Source organism: Lissotriton vulgaris, chromosome 6, assembly GCF_964263255.1.
Source record: "Lissotriton vulgaris chromosome 6, aLisVul1.2, whole genome shotgun sequence".
NCBI lineage: Eukaryota > Metazoa > Chordata > Amphibia > Caudata > Salamandridae > Lissotriton > Lissotriton vulgaris.
In genome coordinates, this window is record NC_141694.1 from 1,110,049,189 (window position 1) to 1,110,064,969 (window position 15,781).

At 44.3% G+C, this 15,781-nt stretch overlaps 1 protein-coding gene across 2 annotated transcripts in view; it reads right to left on the reverse strand.

Moving 5' to 3' along the window:
- GALM (galactose mutarotase) overlaps positions 1-15,781 on the reverse strand; it is a 198,878-nt gene that overhangs the window by 63,200 nt on the left and 119,897 nt on the right. For both annotated transcript variants that reach the window (XM_086927186.1, XM_086927187.1), the window contains exon 5: positions 7,262-7,403. In XM_086927186.1, coding sequence (XP_086783312.1) covers positions 7,262-7,403 — 142 coding nt within the window. The remainder of the gene's footprint in view (positions 1-7,261; positions 7,404-15,781) is intronic.

Genomic DNA, 15,781 nt, shown 5'->3' on the forward strand with positions numbered 1-15,781 from the left:
CGACTGGTGGAAACGACTAAGAGCTCCCTGCATTTGTGCTTTATTGATTACAAAGCAGCTTTCGATCACATAATACGCAACAGACTGTGGTCCAAACTTCGTAACTGGGGCTCCCCCAATCTCTTTTAAGCCTCCTGATAAGCCTGCATACTAATAACTGGGTCCAGATTAAGCTGGGCGACGGAACACACTTGTCGCGACGCATACCAACTGATAAAGGACTTAAGCAAGGCTGCGTTCTGGCCCCCACACTTTTCAACCTGTTTTTAGCTGACCTTATACCGAGATTGAACGCCTGCAATTCGCATGCTCCAAAACTGGGAGATATCTTAGTGCCGTGTCTCCTATATGCAGACGATATAGTCTTGATCAGCAAAATGAGAGTAGGCCTTATAAATGCAACTCACGAGTACTCAAATGAAAATGGCCTAACGATAAATCTCGACAAAACAAACACCATCACCGTGAGCAAAAAAAGGGAAAAGCCATCAACTTGGTACTGGGGCAATAACCGAATAGAGAGCACCAAGGAATAGAAATACCTGGGTGTAAAGATCGACAAAGGAGGTCAATTCCTTGCACAGAGAAACAGTATCAAGCGCAAAGGTATCGCTCTGGCAATCACTCTAAAATCTTTGAATTCCAAATTAACTGGCCCGTCGATTTTGCCAATAGTTGAGGTAATTCGTGCAAAGTTATTGCCAACAATAACTTATAGAAGTGAAGCCCAGAAAGGAAGAGATGCCAAATTACTGGACTCCACAGTTATACATGTGTTTAGGATTATATTCGGACAACCCAAATATACCTCCCCCTCACAAATAAGGCTGGAGTTTGGCATCCAGAAGCAATCGCTTGCGAGACATGGGGCATACATCATAATGTGGGACAAAATACGAAAAGCTGCTCCAGAATAACTAAACACACAGCTGTGGAAAGAGTTAAGCAGGCACACTACCTCTCCTGCAGCGAAATACCTCAAAGAAGGGCTACACAAACTGGGTATGAACCAGCTGTGGGAAACTCCCACTAGCCCTGGTGTACTTAAAAAATTAACTTGGAAATCAGTCAAATATTTATCGTGGCTGGAGGATAAAGCTTCACTTGCTGAAAGGTCTCTCGGCTGGATGACTCTGAACACATACTGTGAGCAAGCAGCTCAGAAGTACTTTAACACGGGTTACGCCAAGCATACAAAAATGAGCTTCATGAAGTTTAGACTTGGCTTGCTGCCTGGCACTCAGCATTCTCCACCGTGGCTGAAGGAGAAGGTGGACCCCAGGTGCCGTCTTTGCGGGTTAGCATCAGAAGATCTGTTGCATCTATTATGCTCCTGCAAACAACTCTCACAAAAACGGCTACAATTATTAAAAGCAAAATTCAACCAGCGGGGAATTCGAACTAGGACACAAGCAGTTTTGGCTTGCCTTGCTCCAAGTGATCCCAACTAAACTGCGCCTTTGTAAAATTCTTGACAGCATGCCATAAGAAATTGCCGGAACTTAAAAGATTGACTGAAATCTAATTTTAAAACTTACTTATGCATTTTATTATATCCAAGAATTACCATGGTGTAAATAATCTGGATAAAATGTGTCTGTACAAGTGACTGCTTATATCCGAACTTCTAATGCACAGTCTTTTTAATAGAATTTTTTACCCTTTTAAATTTAAGGAGTTTTATATACAAGTATTGGTCTGTAATGAAATATTATCGTGTTGCAATGGTTTTAACAAACTATGCAAAAAAAATAATAAAAAATAAATAAACTTGAAACCTAAGAGGACCGATCACTTCGATTGAATGCCCAAAAACGTGGATCTTTTAGCATTTAACATAACTTTCGGAGTCCACAATACTTATAAGCACGGCTGAATGAGCATCAGTTTGAAAGAATAGTGAGTAGATTGAAGGAGGGCCGGATGTTGCAGATGATAGTATACACTAGTGAATTTAGATAAAGATGGTACTGGAAAATGTAGTTATTCAGAGGAGTTATGAGTCAGTGGGGGCTTTGTTTTATGTCTGCTGGGGTTTTCCAAGCTTGACGCAATTCTAGCCAAAGTTTTAAGATTACAGATAAAACCGGCCTGAACATGCAAGGTGACCCTTGTATTTTTGGTGCTAGAATGTCTGGTTAAATCCTTATTCTCGGGGAAGGAGGCTACATGGATCTTGAGCGCCTATTTACGTACAGTAGCCAACAGAGTTACTGTCTCTTTATGCAGTAGCGACAAAAAATTGATACTTGTATAGCGCACTACTCAGCCGCAAGGGTCTCAAGGCGCTTGTACGAATACCGCTGTGGAACCCATCCTGGCTTTCCCTGTGAGGCGTCCACTCCTGGGCACCCCCACGGTGGAGGCCAGGCATCCGTAGCGTTGTGGGGGCCGTTGTGGAGATTAAGCAAGCTATTGCCCAGAGTTGCAGAGTGGGACTCCATGATTGGAATAGGCACCGAGGCGAGAATGATCAGGTCCGTGGAATTTTGAGCTCAAGACCCGCCGAGGTGGGAAATTGAACCCTGGTCCCGGGCTAGACTTCTGCATCAGGGTCTGCCGCTCTAACCATTGAGCCACACTTCTCCACAAGGTCTTCTGTCAGAATGGATAACTAGGTCTTGAAACTAGAGGTGGGCAACTACTGAAGGCTTGAGCCAGATGCCTGGCTCTGGCTCAGCTCGAGGTCCTCTTGGATCCTAGAGCCCAAGGTTTCTATCTGTCACCCACGCTCTAACCTCATACGCCAAGAATGAAAGGCGAAGCATTAATCTCTTATATAGAACAGGGAAGAAATAGAGATACCAATCTATGGGCTGAATTATCACTTTTAATAAATGTTTCTCAGTACAGCAATATAATCTGATTTACAAAATTTAAACTAACACTTGGCGTGTTAAATACATAAACGTTTTTTAATTCTGAATAGGCTTCGTCATATTTTCACACAAGATCTGTTGCTCAAATGACATGCTAAACATTTTCATGGCTCGGCTTGAGAATGGACTATTAGAGGCAAACCAGACCCTTGGCTTGGCTCTGCTCTTCATGTTAACGTGGTGGCTTGTCCACCTTTATCTGAAACTGATCAGCAATCTAACAAACTACCTACTCCTGCAACAGTAATCGCACAGAATTCAGACTGATACTGTACTCTTCAACACATTTCTACGGGAAGCTGAAAAGGAATCTCACATGGCCTCTTACCCAGCAAGACTCCAGGTACAGAGAGCATTTGCTGAAAACCCGAGCTGGAATACAAGAGAAACAGAGAAAGGTGATGCTGCCAAGTCTGTCAGAAGTGATTAAGAAGTCAGGGGAGATTCATGTACAGACACGCACATCAATTAGGGTGAGCAGGATAGGATGTATGCAGCGTTCGCTCCTTCGCCTACCTCGACATTAAAAAGCGACCCTTTCATCTGCAGACCTCCCAATCTCTTCCAGAGTTACGAAAGTCCCTGAAGGCATGGCTAATGAACTGGACCCTGACAGTGCCTGGACTCCCTCACGTAGGACAAGAAGCGCTCTACAAATCTACTGATTGATTGATGGGTAGAAGTGTATTTTGAGGATAGCTTTTGAGGATTGCCTTTACCTCACTGAACGGTGCGAGGCAACAGTTTTTATCCGCTTGTATTTGAAACTATTTTAAACTGTTGTTTAACCTTTGCCACAATTTTGTAAAGCGTTCTCACTATTTAGCTAACTGCCTTCAATTTGATTTCGAATCTGAAAACTGTATTTGGAGTTGATTTTGACCTACCTAATGTAATTGGGAGGGCGCAAGACCGCGACCCAGGAGCAGCAAAACTGGAAATCACCGGAGGTAGCGCTCTAGGAGGTTCAGCAGCCTAGATGCTAAACGTGGGCAGCACTAAAAACTGGGCCGCGCGCCAAAGACAAGCGCGTCTGGACCCCGAACGGGACCAGGGGACAGGAACCCAGCTCCTTTTACACCAGATCTTGGCAGCCACCACTACTACTCCAGGGAGAGACTTTTCAAGCTAGCCAAGCCCCTGCCACACAAAAAGGTGCTCTGTGTTAAAGTCTACCCAGGGGACGCAGAGGGTCCTTTCTCATGCCTCAATTGCAAGTGGGGCACCCACGCATTGACAGAGCAGCCCCCAGAAAATCTGATAGCCAGACTGGGCTCCTACTGAACTGCATTTACTTTAACTCAAGGTCGTTGCCCAAACACTGGCGCAACGTCTTAGACATTCTAGCAGAAACAAAACCTGATCCAGCCTTCATTATAGAGACCGGCCCAGACGATACCAATTCTCCTGATATCGCCGCCGCCCTGCCCGTTGGCTATAAAATACTAAACCGGGATAGATTGGGATGGAAGGGAGGAAGGATAGCCATTCTTTTTAAGGACGGTTTTACCTGTGTCCCCAAGTCAGTGGCTCCACTAGGGGAACACAAGATTTTAGCAATTCAAGTGTCTAGTGGTGACCACAAAACACTTGGGGGAGCAGTAATCTATAATCCACTAGGGCCTAAGCCGGATTTTGGTGCTCAACTGCTATGTAAACTATTCCACTATCGCTTAAAACATAAGAACTGTACAGTAATAGGTTATTTTAAGGTCCACTTTGAAAATGCTGATAACTCTGTGGTCAAACATTAGGAAAGCGATTTGCAGCTAAAACAAAGGATTAAAAAAACAATGCACACTGCCAGGCATACACTAGACCTTTTGTTTTCTAATATAGAATCTAACAATATCTTGCGGGTTATGCCACTTTCCTGGACCGACCACTCTTTAATTTCCTTCACACTTAGTACGATGGCTAAGCTAACCTGCCCGACCACATCTTCAACAGTGACAAAAAGGGCATGGAGTCTCAGCACTCCTAATTCGTTCACGCCCCTCTTCTCGACACTTCCTGTACAAGTAGAGGCTGAAAGCCTTCAATCTGAGTTCACTAACACACTGGATCAATGTGCCCCCAGGTTAGGAAGCATATCAAACAGGAAAACACCATCCTCAAAATGGTACTCGTCGGATCTTATGCTATTAAAAAGAAAATGTAAATCACTGGAACACAAGTGGATATTGTCTAAAGACAACAATGACAGACTGTTATACAAAGCAGAGTTGAGAATCTAACGCCATCAAATACGCTAAGAAAACCTATTTTGTGAAGCGAATAAATGACAACAGTAAGTCACCTAAAGAAATATACAAAATAGGAAAGGAACTTTGCAAACCAACCAGTATGTCCCAAACTCTGCCCCCTTCAGTAGACTACTTTGAGAAAACCAGCAACCTCTTTGCTGACAAAATTTTCGAAATGTACCCATCATTTAAAAAAAAAGAAAAAAAACCTCCACAGATGAGCCAGACTGGGAAGCCCTGCCTTCTCACCCTAAGGCACGTTTGTTTTCATCTAAGCAATTTTGCCCCCCTCTCAGAAGAGCAGGTTGCTAAAGAAATGACTGAGGTCAAATTGGGATCCCCGCTTGACCCATGCCCACACTTTATCTTCTCTCTGCTTATACCGGTCCTATGCCCTCATGTTACCCAAATATTCAATAAATCCCTAGACTCTGCTGTGTTCCCGGATATTTGGAAAGAAGCCATTCTATTCCCACTACTAAATAAGGCGGGCACGGAAGTCCACAACCCCGCTAACTACCGGCAAACCTCCCAGCCCCCATATCTGTCCAAAGTATTGGAGAAGCTGGTCAACTAACAATTAACCAACTTTTTAGAAACCAATGAGCTCCTGGAGCCATCCCAGACAGGCTTCAGAGCCACAAACATCACAGAAGCCATCTTATTGGCGGTCTTCGATAACATCCGATCCCTAGAAGACCAGGGTAAAGCTGCCTCCCTGATCCTTCTGAACTTGTCGGCGGCTGTTGATGCCGTTTCTCATAGAATCCTGCCGAATACCTTACATGAAAAGGGTCTACACTCTAAAGCTCTTCAATGGTTCAGCTCATTTTTAAGCAACAGAACACAAACAGTACAAATGGCCCCTTCACCTCCAACCCGCAAACTATTACTTACGATGTCCCGCAAGGAGCCTCCTTGAGCCCCACTCTTTTTAATGCCGATGTATCCTCTTTGGCCAAAATCAACAAGAAATGGGGATTTAATATCTGCTCCTTTGCAGACGATACACAGCAGCCTTCGAAGAAAGGCATGAGGACACTAGGAACAATCTGAATAACTGCCTTTCAGAAATGGTGACTTGGATGTCAGATCACTGTTTGAAACTGAATGCTGGAAAGTCAGAGATTTTACTTTTTGAAGGAGCTCACCTAATTTGGGTGCAACCGGGTGGCCCCAATCCCTAGGATCTGCCACCGAGCTCAAACAGGTTAAAAAAAACTTGAGCATACTCATCGACAATGCATTAACCATGCAGGACCAAGTCCGAGTTCTGTGTGGGAAAAGATTTGCTACACTATTAAGAAGACTTCTTATGGATCTCCCTGAATTGTAGGAAAACCATCACTCAGGCTTTACTCTCAAGCAAATTGGATTATGAGAATGCGCTCTATGTGGGCATGGAAGACTACCTTTTCTCTCATTTACATGTAGTCCAGAGCGCAGCTGTCAAGCTTGTGTATAGCAAAAACAAATACAGCTCGGCATCAGAATATCTGACGGAGCTCCATTGGCTGCCCGTGCGCCAAAGAGCCAAATTCAAGCTCCTGCGTTATGCACACGAAGCACTTCTCAAACCTGTCCACAGAATCCTGCAAGACAAAGTCGAATTTTATACCCCCATGCGTAAATTGAAGTCCTGCCACCAAACACTAGCAAAAAACAGACGCATTAAGAAAGCTAGAGCTGGGGGCCGTTCCTTCTCCCATCTGGAGGCGGCTCTCTGGATTGAAATTCCTGTAGACCTTCGTCTTAGCAATGACTACATGCCTTTCAGAAGAAACTTGAAAACACATCTGTTCCCCAGGTTATAACTGCTGACATTTCACAGCATTAGGCTCCCTTTCTCACAGATGTAGCCAGTATCACACCACCCTCATTTCAGGTCATCACTTTCCTAGCGCGGTGATCTCCTCTCGGATGAATGTTGCGCTTAACAAATAGCGCATTCATGATTATTCATATGAAAAACCTAAATGAGGATCTTTGATTGAATGAAAAGAGGGGCTAGCGGAGGACAAGTTGTTAATAAATGAATGCAGCAAAAACTTCAAGAGAAAAGACGGATACAAATTTGAAGTAAATTGAAATGCATTAATAATGTGCAGCTGTTAGAAAGTAAAAGCTTAAGTCTACCTGGCACAGTAACGTTGATCCTTTTGAAGAGTTAGACAAAAATTGTGGTCAAAGCCAGGAAACTGAAACTTCTCCAGTTGCGCTCCAAGTACCACCGGCTTTCTCAAATCGAAACAAGTTCCTTGTACGGAAGCAATCTCCCCTGTTATATAAATTAAAGTATACATATTTATTGCTAGACAACAAATACAGTCATATAACTTCATTAATCCATGCTTGTTTACAACTGGCACACAGATGTTCTTTTTCTAAGCGCACTATGGAGTGTGAAAATTATAATTAAAAAGCACAATGACATGCATAACATGATCACAAACCCCATCCTACTTTTACCCCTACAACATTCTGCAATATCCCCCTCAAACCAATCGAAGTCCCCAACTCCCCCAATCATCTCCCTTCTCCCACAAAAGAACCAATAGCAGCGCAGCACGCCTCTCCCAGCACCTACAACCCTGAATAACGTAATTCCTTCACCTAAAACTCAATAAAAAGTTTTTTTTTTTAAAAAAGGATGGTTTGTGATGCCAAGTTTTTAAGAACCTTAGATTGTAGAATTACAGTTCTGAAAGAAGTGCCTAAGGAAGTGTAGGTTGTTTTCGTTATATGTTAAATAACACTCCTTCCAAGGGGCAATAAACTAGTTTACACATTTTCAGATGAAATGAGAGTGACATAATAAAACTCCAGGAACTATAAAAATGTTTAACAAATACGCTGTCTTAGTTACCGCTATGTAGTCTTAATGATGATATTTTAGGGATCAGCTACTGTGCCCATTAGCTTTTCGATTCCTTCATACCGTATTTTGTAAAAAAAAAAAAAGAATCTCGTGACCTCAAAAGAACTTAACTTTGTGTTGTAATTTTTTGCTAGCCGTTTCTGGTGACCTAGGGGGACTATTAGGTCCATTGTAGGGGCCTGTGTTTGACCTCATGGTCACAGGTTCAAATCCCGGCGGGTCCACTCAGCCTTTCATTCTTCAGAGGCTGATAAAAAAAAGTACTATTGAGCTGGGTAACAATCAGTAAAAATTGCTATATTCGATCAATTAAAATCATAAAGGCATACAAAAATACACAGTATTCCAAAAAGATAAAATCTATGACATTTCATGGGCTGTGAGTACTAAAATACAGGGCTAAATATTTCATGTTAAAAATGTACAGCGTAACAGGAGAATCTACTACACAAAGAAATAAAACAGTCTTAAAAGCAACAGTCATTAGGGTGACAAGAATTTGACACATTTGGTAACAATAAACATCTGTAATTCAGCGCCTAGATACCCTCGTGTGAACGTGCGCTTTAGAAATACATGTTATATTAATCACCAGAGAAGACTTTGCAGTAGCCACAGCACAACAAGCATTTGCAATGCAATAGGTCTCGTATTAGGAAAGTTTGAGCTATTGGTATTGTAAATGACAATTTTTTTATTTATGTTTTGTTTTTGGAAATAGCGAAAATAATAGCTTTGTCATTTACAATGCTAATAGTTATAACTTTCGCAAATGTGACACCTATAGCATTTGTAATGCAATATGTGTTGTATTTACGTGACTTACATGTATTGATATTACAAATAAGAATGGCTTTTAATTTTTTTCCAATAATTAATACTTAAATAGAAGTTATTGTAATTTATAATGGCAATAGCTTAAAGTTTTGTAAATAATTTTTGTGAAGATTATGAGGGTGAGAGGGTGTGTGAGGGGGTGGGTGAGGGTGTGAGGGAGAGGGGTGTGAGGGTGAGGGGGTGTGAGGGTGAGGGGGTGTGAGAGGGTGTGTGAGGGTGAGAGGGTGTGAGAGGGTGAGTGAGAGAGTGAGTGTGGGTGAGGGTGTGTGAGGGTATGTGAGCGGGTGTGAGGGTGAGGAGAAAAAAATGGAGAAACATCGCTTTCTGAGCCATAGGGCAATGCACAGAGGGAGTGACCCTGGCTCGAGCAAGCAGCCTGGGGGAACCAAGTCAGTGGAAGGGGAAAAGGGTTGTTATCACCACCAAGCGGCAGTTCTCTACCTATCTCTAGTATCTCCAAAAAAGCAGCTTTCACTCAGGCATGTGGAAGCCAAGGAGAATATGTGTAGTGTGGAGTACTAGGCACGCTTTGATTACAGCAAGGAGCGTTGTATGTCATACACAAACTGTAGCTGCTGCTCAGTGATTCGGAGCAAAGGCACAGTGCGGAAAACATTGACCACAAAACAATCCCGCACATTTCATTAAAGGTGGAGCAGTTGCTTATCAGCACAGGACCACACACACAGACAAGCACACAAGGACACGCACACACACATACATTTGTAGTTTATAATTCTGCAAAACTCAGTTTATAGACCTAAGTGCCCCCATTACAAGTGAGAGCCCACAGAGAAACAAGTGTCAGGGGGTTTCCTGTCAAAATTCCAGTGTATTCTCTTTCTCAATGTTTAGTGTGCTTCTTGCCCAGCTTCTAGGAACCACTGTCTCGATATTCATTTCTGAGATCCACACACTCATAGCATTCTCTGTTCTAGAGTTAGTAGTGACTGGGGCACAATAGATTGCTGTGTTTCTGGCAAAAGATACCATGGCCTGGCACTGGTCGGACTGTTCATAGTGAAGTAAGGACACATATAATGTGCATATGTTGCCCCCTTGTCTGGAGTGATGCTGAGGGCAAACGGCAATGGATTGGAATGAAGCCCAATCTATTAATAGTGGCTGAGACTAAGCTTCACCTTTTCACTATTACAGTTCAAGTCTGTTCACTGTCTCTGTAGTGTTCTCTGTCAGTGTTTACACGGAAACATTAAAAACAACATGCCCACAGCATATCATAAGTCACAGGAAACACTGACAGGGATAACGTGCCATTACCAAATATACGGTCTAAAGACGCACTCCACTTGCAAAAAAATGTTGTGCCACAGCTCACCTCTCTATGCATTTCTTATCCATCTCCGACGGCTGTCCTCTTACATTGGGCAATGCCTGGGCAAAGTGGGCAGCATGCTGACCAGAGCCGGAGGCCACCTCCAGGACGTGGACAACGGGGGCATAGGGATCCACGCAGCCTCGGAGCACATCCAGGATGGGCTGTTTGTTTCTATCGGCGGCAGCCGCCGCAGACAACATCCTAAAAGTCCTTCGAAAAGTAAGAGTAACCGTTGTGAAGGAAGTTGCTGCTCTTAAGGGAAGCCCTGTGCATCGGATGCTAAGAAATCGCAACGGGACTTAAAATGGTTGAAGAACACACGTGCAAAATAAATAGAGTGCAAGGACGCTTAAGGAGCGGTAGACAAAAGCTAGATACTGGCTCTTGAATTGAACCGAAAAAAGATACGCCCATTAAAGGTTACTGGGGATTGTAGTTCAAACAAATTCAACCCCTCCGGAAAACAAGTCCCGCGGCGACCCGGAAGCTCTTGGCCGGCCGGCCAATCCGGTCGCGGCCGACCGGAAGTCCCGCCTCCCGAGGTCCGCGAGCTGCCGGCGCATGGAGCGCCCTGCCGGTCCGAGGTAGCCCGGGTCCCCAGGAGGGGGCCATGAGAATGAGGAGTGTGGCGCCTGTTGCGGGGCTCCCTCAGAAGAGGAGACGAGACGCGCCGCGCCGTGAGGAGCGGAGCGCGAGAGGAGCCCCGCCGGAAGAGCGCAGTAGGTGAGTGGGGCCCAGGGCTGATGTGAAGTGCGTGCGTGCGTGCCTGTGTGTATGCCTGGGGGGGGAGGGAGGGGGGTGAGAGTGTGCACGCGTGTGTGCGTGTGTGCGCGAGGGAATGTGTGTGCGCATGCGTGACTGTGTGATTGAGAGAGAATGCGAGGTAGGGGATAGTGTGCCTGTATGTGTGTCGTATGCCTGCGTGTGCATGCCCGCGCCTGTGTGTGCGTGCATGCAGAGGGGTGGGGGCTGCCTGTGTGTGTGAGCAAGGGATTTGATTCGCGCATGCGCAGCTACCAGACGCTCGCTCCCGAGGTGAAATCTGACCTCGTCAAAGCGCTTCTGGTAGCTGTCCACATTCCTAAATACGGGCCACAAAAGGTCTGAAGCAGACACTCTCAATGCTCACGCATTGAGAGTAGGTCTGCTCGACCTAAAAAGGGGATCACTAACAAGATTCCCACTGCTCTCTTTAAATGTAAATGTAGTAGTACTTGTATAGCGCACGAATCGACACATGAGGGTATCTCGGCGCTTGTACGCATACCGCTGTGGAACCCTTCCTAGCTTTTCCCTGTGAGGCGTCCACTCCTGGGCACCCCCAAGGTGAAGCCAGGCATCCTAGCGTTGTTGGGGCCGTTGTGGAGATTAAGCAAGCTATTGCCCAGAGTTGCAGAGTGGGACACATGATTAGAATAGGCACCGAGGCGAGAATTATCAGGTCCGGGGAAATTGAGCCCAAGACCCGCCGAGGCGGGAATTGAACCCTGGTCCCGGGCTAGACCTCTGCATCAGGGTCTGCCGCTCTAACCATTGAGCCACGCGTCTTCTTTGTTGTGCTCTTACGGGGCCTCAACCTTGTTCTCAAAAATCCTTATGTGTAACACAGTTGCCCTTTAAGGCTATTAAGTTTTAACAAGGACTTTCTGGTTGATATTACGTCAGCTAGGCGTGTTAGTGAATTATAAGCCTAATATGTGAAGCCAACATCTACCTCTTCCTTCTTAGAGAAGATGGAATTAGGAACCAGGACTGCCCTCCTGCCAAAGATGGTCACCCTCTTCCACCCAGCCCAGTCCATTACACTTCCAGCATTCTACCCCCTGCCAAATCCAACGAAGTTGGAGTAAAGACTTCACCTTGATCCCAAGAGAGCGGTCAGCTTGAATGTGGCCAGGACACGTAAACTGGACGACCAGCTCTTCGTCAAATATGTTGGAAAGATAAAAGGCAAAGCAGTGCACAAGAGAACAATGTCAGAATGGATAATTTTGTGCATCAAGATCTGCTACACCATGGCACACAAAGAGCCACGAGATGGTGTTCATGCTCACTCCATCAGAGCCAAGACTTCCACTTCTGTGCTAGTAAGAGGCGTGACATTTGTAAAGTGGCAACCTTGGAAGCCTTCACACATCTGCAAAGCATTATTGCATTCTGAAGTGAGAAGGAGAGGTCAGATCACTCGCTCTGTGATGTGATTTTGAGATATAATCGATCATGCACCTATCGCCTGGAGGGGAACTGCTTGGGCTAATCTATTCACAAGTTGAGGAATCTGCAGGTAGAAGTATCAATAAGAAGTAAAAGTTATTACCTTTGGTAACACTCTTTCTGGTGGATAATCTATCCAACTGCAGATTCCTTACCTACCCTGCCAACTCTCTGTTGCATGGCGGATAATACTGCTTGTCCTCTTGATGTGGCATTAACATGTAACCGAAAACTGCACCTACCTTCTGGACGTTCATGTCATCCAGTTGCCTCAAAGGCATGTTGAAAAGAAAGGATGTTAACTGCTGTCATAACGCCACTGGGGATGATTTATGGCTTCATTACTTCATTAGGTATAGCATGAAGTGCTGAGGTGGAGCTGGCACCCTTGTGTAGGAGAGCTATTCAAGAGGTTTCGGGTCCAGACTGGTGCCTGGGATATTTACAAGGTGAGGACTCGGCTGGCAGATACAGTATCCACCAGAAAGAGTATTACCGAAGATAAGTAACTTTTCCTTCGGTGCTATTTGCACTTATTTGCATCTCGTACAATTTGGAGGATTCTTCGGGACACTGTTCTTGAATTCCAAGCTAGGCGCTGGGCTTTTGTCATGTTCTAATGTATCTTCATATCGGTCTCCCTATTTTTTTACATAGACATGCCTTCGTCACTCCCATGGTTAAAACTTAGACCTGTCCTCCCTCGAACACTCTTGCACGTCTATTGGATTCCACCATAAAACTATCAAAGCCTTCAGCATACAGCCTTCAACCTTCACTACTCTGTTCCATAAACTCATATGGGGGCCCAGAGATAACCAACACCGACCTAAGACGCCCAACTCACCCGCAGGCCTAACTTGCATTTTAATGATAATATATTTAGCGTGATATGAGTCCCAATCTTTCAGTTGATATTTTTGCACCCAGAGGTGACTGCAGAAGTTGTCCTCTGTGTCCTATTCTATCCCGTACCTTTCTCTTTACCTTTTAACCGGGGTTATTGGACTTCCATTTGGATTTCCTCTTCAAACTTCTTATTGTTCCCATACTACCTTCTCTAGATCAATGGTTATCAACCTCTTTACTTCTGTAGTACTCTAAATGAATCACTATTGCAAAATGGGACCCCCCACCTAAGCAATTTCAGACTTTAATCTCAAAAGAACATCCAAATATACAGAAACAATTTGAAATCAAACAATTACACAAACTGCTAAATTTAATTCACAAATATAAATTATGCAAAAAATGAATTTATAGTGGAAAGGTTAGAGCATTTCAAAATGTAGTTTTATTTCTAAAAAAATATCAATATACTAAACTCTGGGATATAATTGTCAGATAACTGCTTTTTTTGCTCCTAATGCATGCTTTCTTCTGTCAGCATAAACTAGTGCTTCAATTGAGGCCACCAATACCGGTACTAGATGCTGCTTGCTCTACTTGTGTTGCTTTCAAAAAGCAAGGTAAGGATACCAACTTAATTTTTAGCCTCCAATTTTAAATTCCTTCAATTTTACAGAATGTTTTAAAGTTTTCAATTTTGCTTTTTTAAAGTATATATACTTTATTAATCTCCTAATATTCTTAAATTTTCTAAAAAGTCATTGACTCCTGACCAACGTTAAAAAACGTTACTCGAGAGTATTCTTTTACTTGCTGACCAGCACCGCAGCACATGTGGGTTGTCCTTGGTAAGAGGATAATTATTGCGGACACCTGACGCATGGATATCAATGCAGTGTATTTGTGCTCCTTCTCGAACTGGGAACATCCCCTTGTAATATTGATAGAGGGAGGGGTCGTGACAGGTGGTAGAAGGTTCCTTGTTATGTGCTTCTGCCCCAAAGCTCCAACTTACAAAACTGCAGTTCTTTAAATCCAAATACTCCAAAGACTATATCTGAACTTCCATGCAAAGCACAAACGCAAAGCACCATACGGACAACCTCCTCATTCAAGGCGGTTTCGACCTTCTGTTAGGAAAGAACTACCAACTTTCAATGCAGCACTTCCTTCCACTATAAGGCTAATAAGATGCAACTGTGTTTTTATGAAAATCCTCTGTATGGATTTGCAACATTGCCCTGCCGTGCATATATATATTCTTGACAGCTGTTACCCCAGTTAGCTTGACAATCATGCGAACCCATTGGAGATATCCCCATCTGTAAATTTTTGTGGACATCACAGAGGTTATTCAAAGTGCACTCCTTTGGCGAGAGTGGTGTAGCGACCCTGGTGAGAGGGGCCAACGCCCTATCTACCCAGCCTACTTGACGCTGGCAGTGGTGACTGTGTGTTTTCTAGTCAGAGGCGAGATGCCTTTTCACCTGTAAATGTGTGGGAGGAGTGCCTACTGGTTCCCCCCGTAGAAGATAGGTTCAGTACCTACTGCCAGACACTACTTTGTTCAGCAGATTCACAAACCTTAATGTAACAGGGAGAGACCTTTGTACTACCTCATTGTTTGATACCAGTAAAGTCAGTGCTTTAAATTAGGGGCACTCTCCGGTACTGTGTACCGGCACTTCTAATTTTTATCGCGCTGAGTACCGGCACTTCTCTGCTGCCAAGGAGTGTACCGGTACTCATCAAAGGTAGGCCTATTGTTGCTGGTGCTCACGAGCACGAATGAGACTGTCTGAGGATCTTTGAGGAGGGGGAGTTATATCATTGGTGTTGTTTTGACTGGAATCAGGGGTAACAAAGGCGAACAATAAGAGCACTTTGAAGAACTGCTAAGCCAGGCCGTGCCACAATTTCCACCAGATAGATAGCCTGCTGACAAGGATTTGCCAATCTACTGCAGAAGACCAACCAAGGAAGCAATCCATCAAACATCTGAGAAATTGAAATGCAGCAGGACCTGACAACAATCCTGTAGAGGCACTGATGACAGACCTTGAAACATCAGTAGACAAGCTCTAACCCATGTTTGGAAGGTTCTGGGAACAGGAAAGGGTGCCTTCAGACTGGAAGGAGGGATATCTCATCAATATCCATAAGAAAGGTTCCCTGAGTAACTGTGCAAACTACAGAGGGATAACTATTCTATCAATCCCAGGGAAAGTGTTCAACAGAGTCAATATGAGCAGAATAAAGGACCAAGTTGAATTTCAGTTGCGAGACCAGCAAGCCAGCTTCCTCAAGGATAGATGCTGCACAGACCAGATTTCAGCACTGTAGATATCTCCCTCTATGTTAACTTCATCGACTATGAGAAGACACTTGACAGCGTGGACACAGAGACCCTTTGGAAACACCTCCGCCACTAAGGTGTGCCACATAAAGTCATCAGGAACTCTTACGAGGGAATGGCATGCAAGATAGCCCATAGCGGATAACTCACAGAAGCCTTCGAAGCGAGGACCGTAGTCTGCCA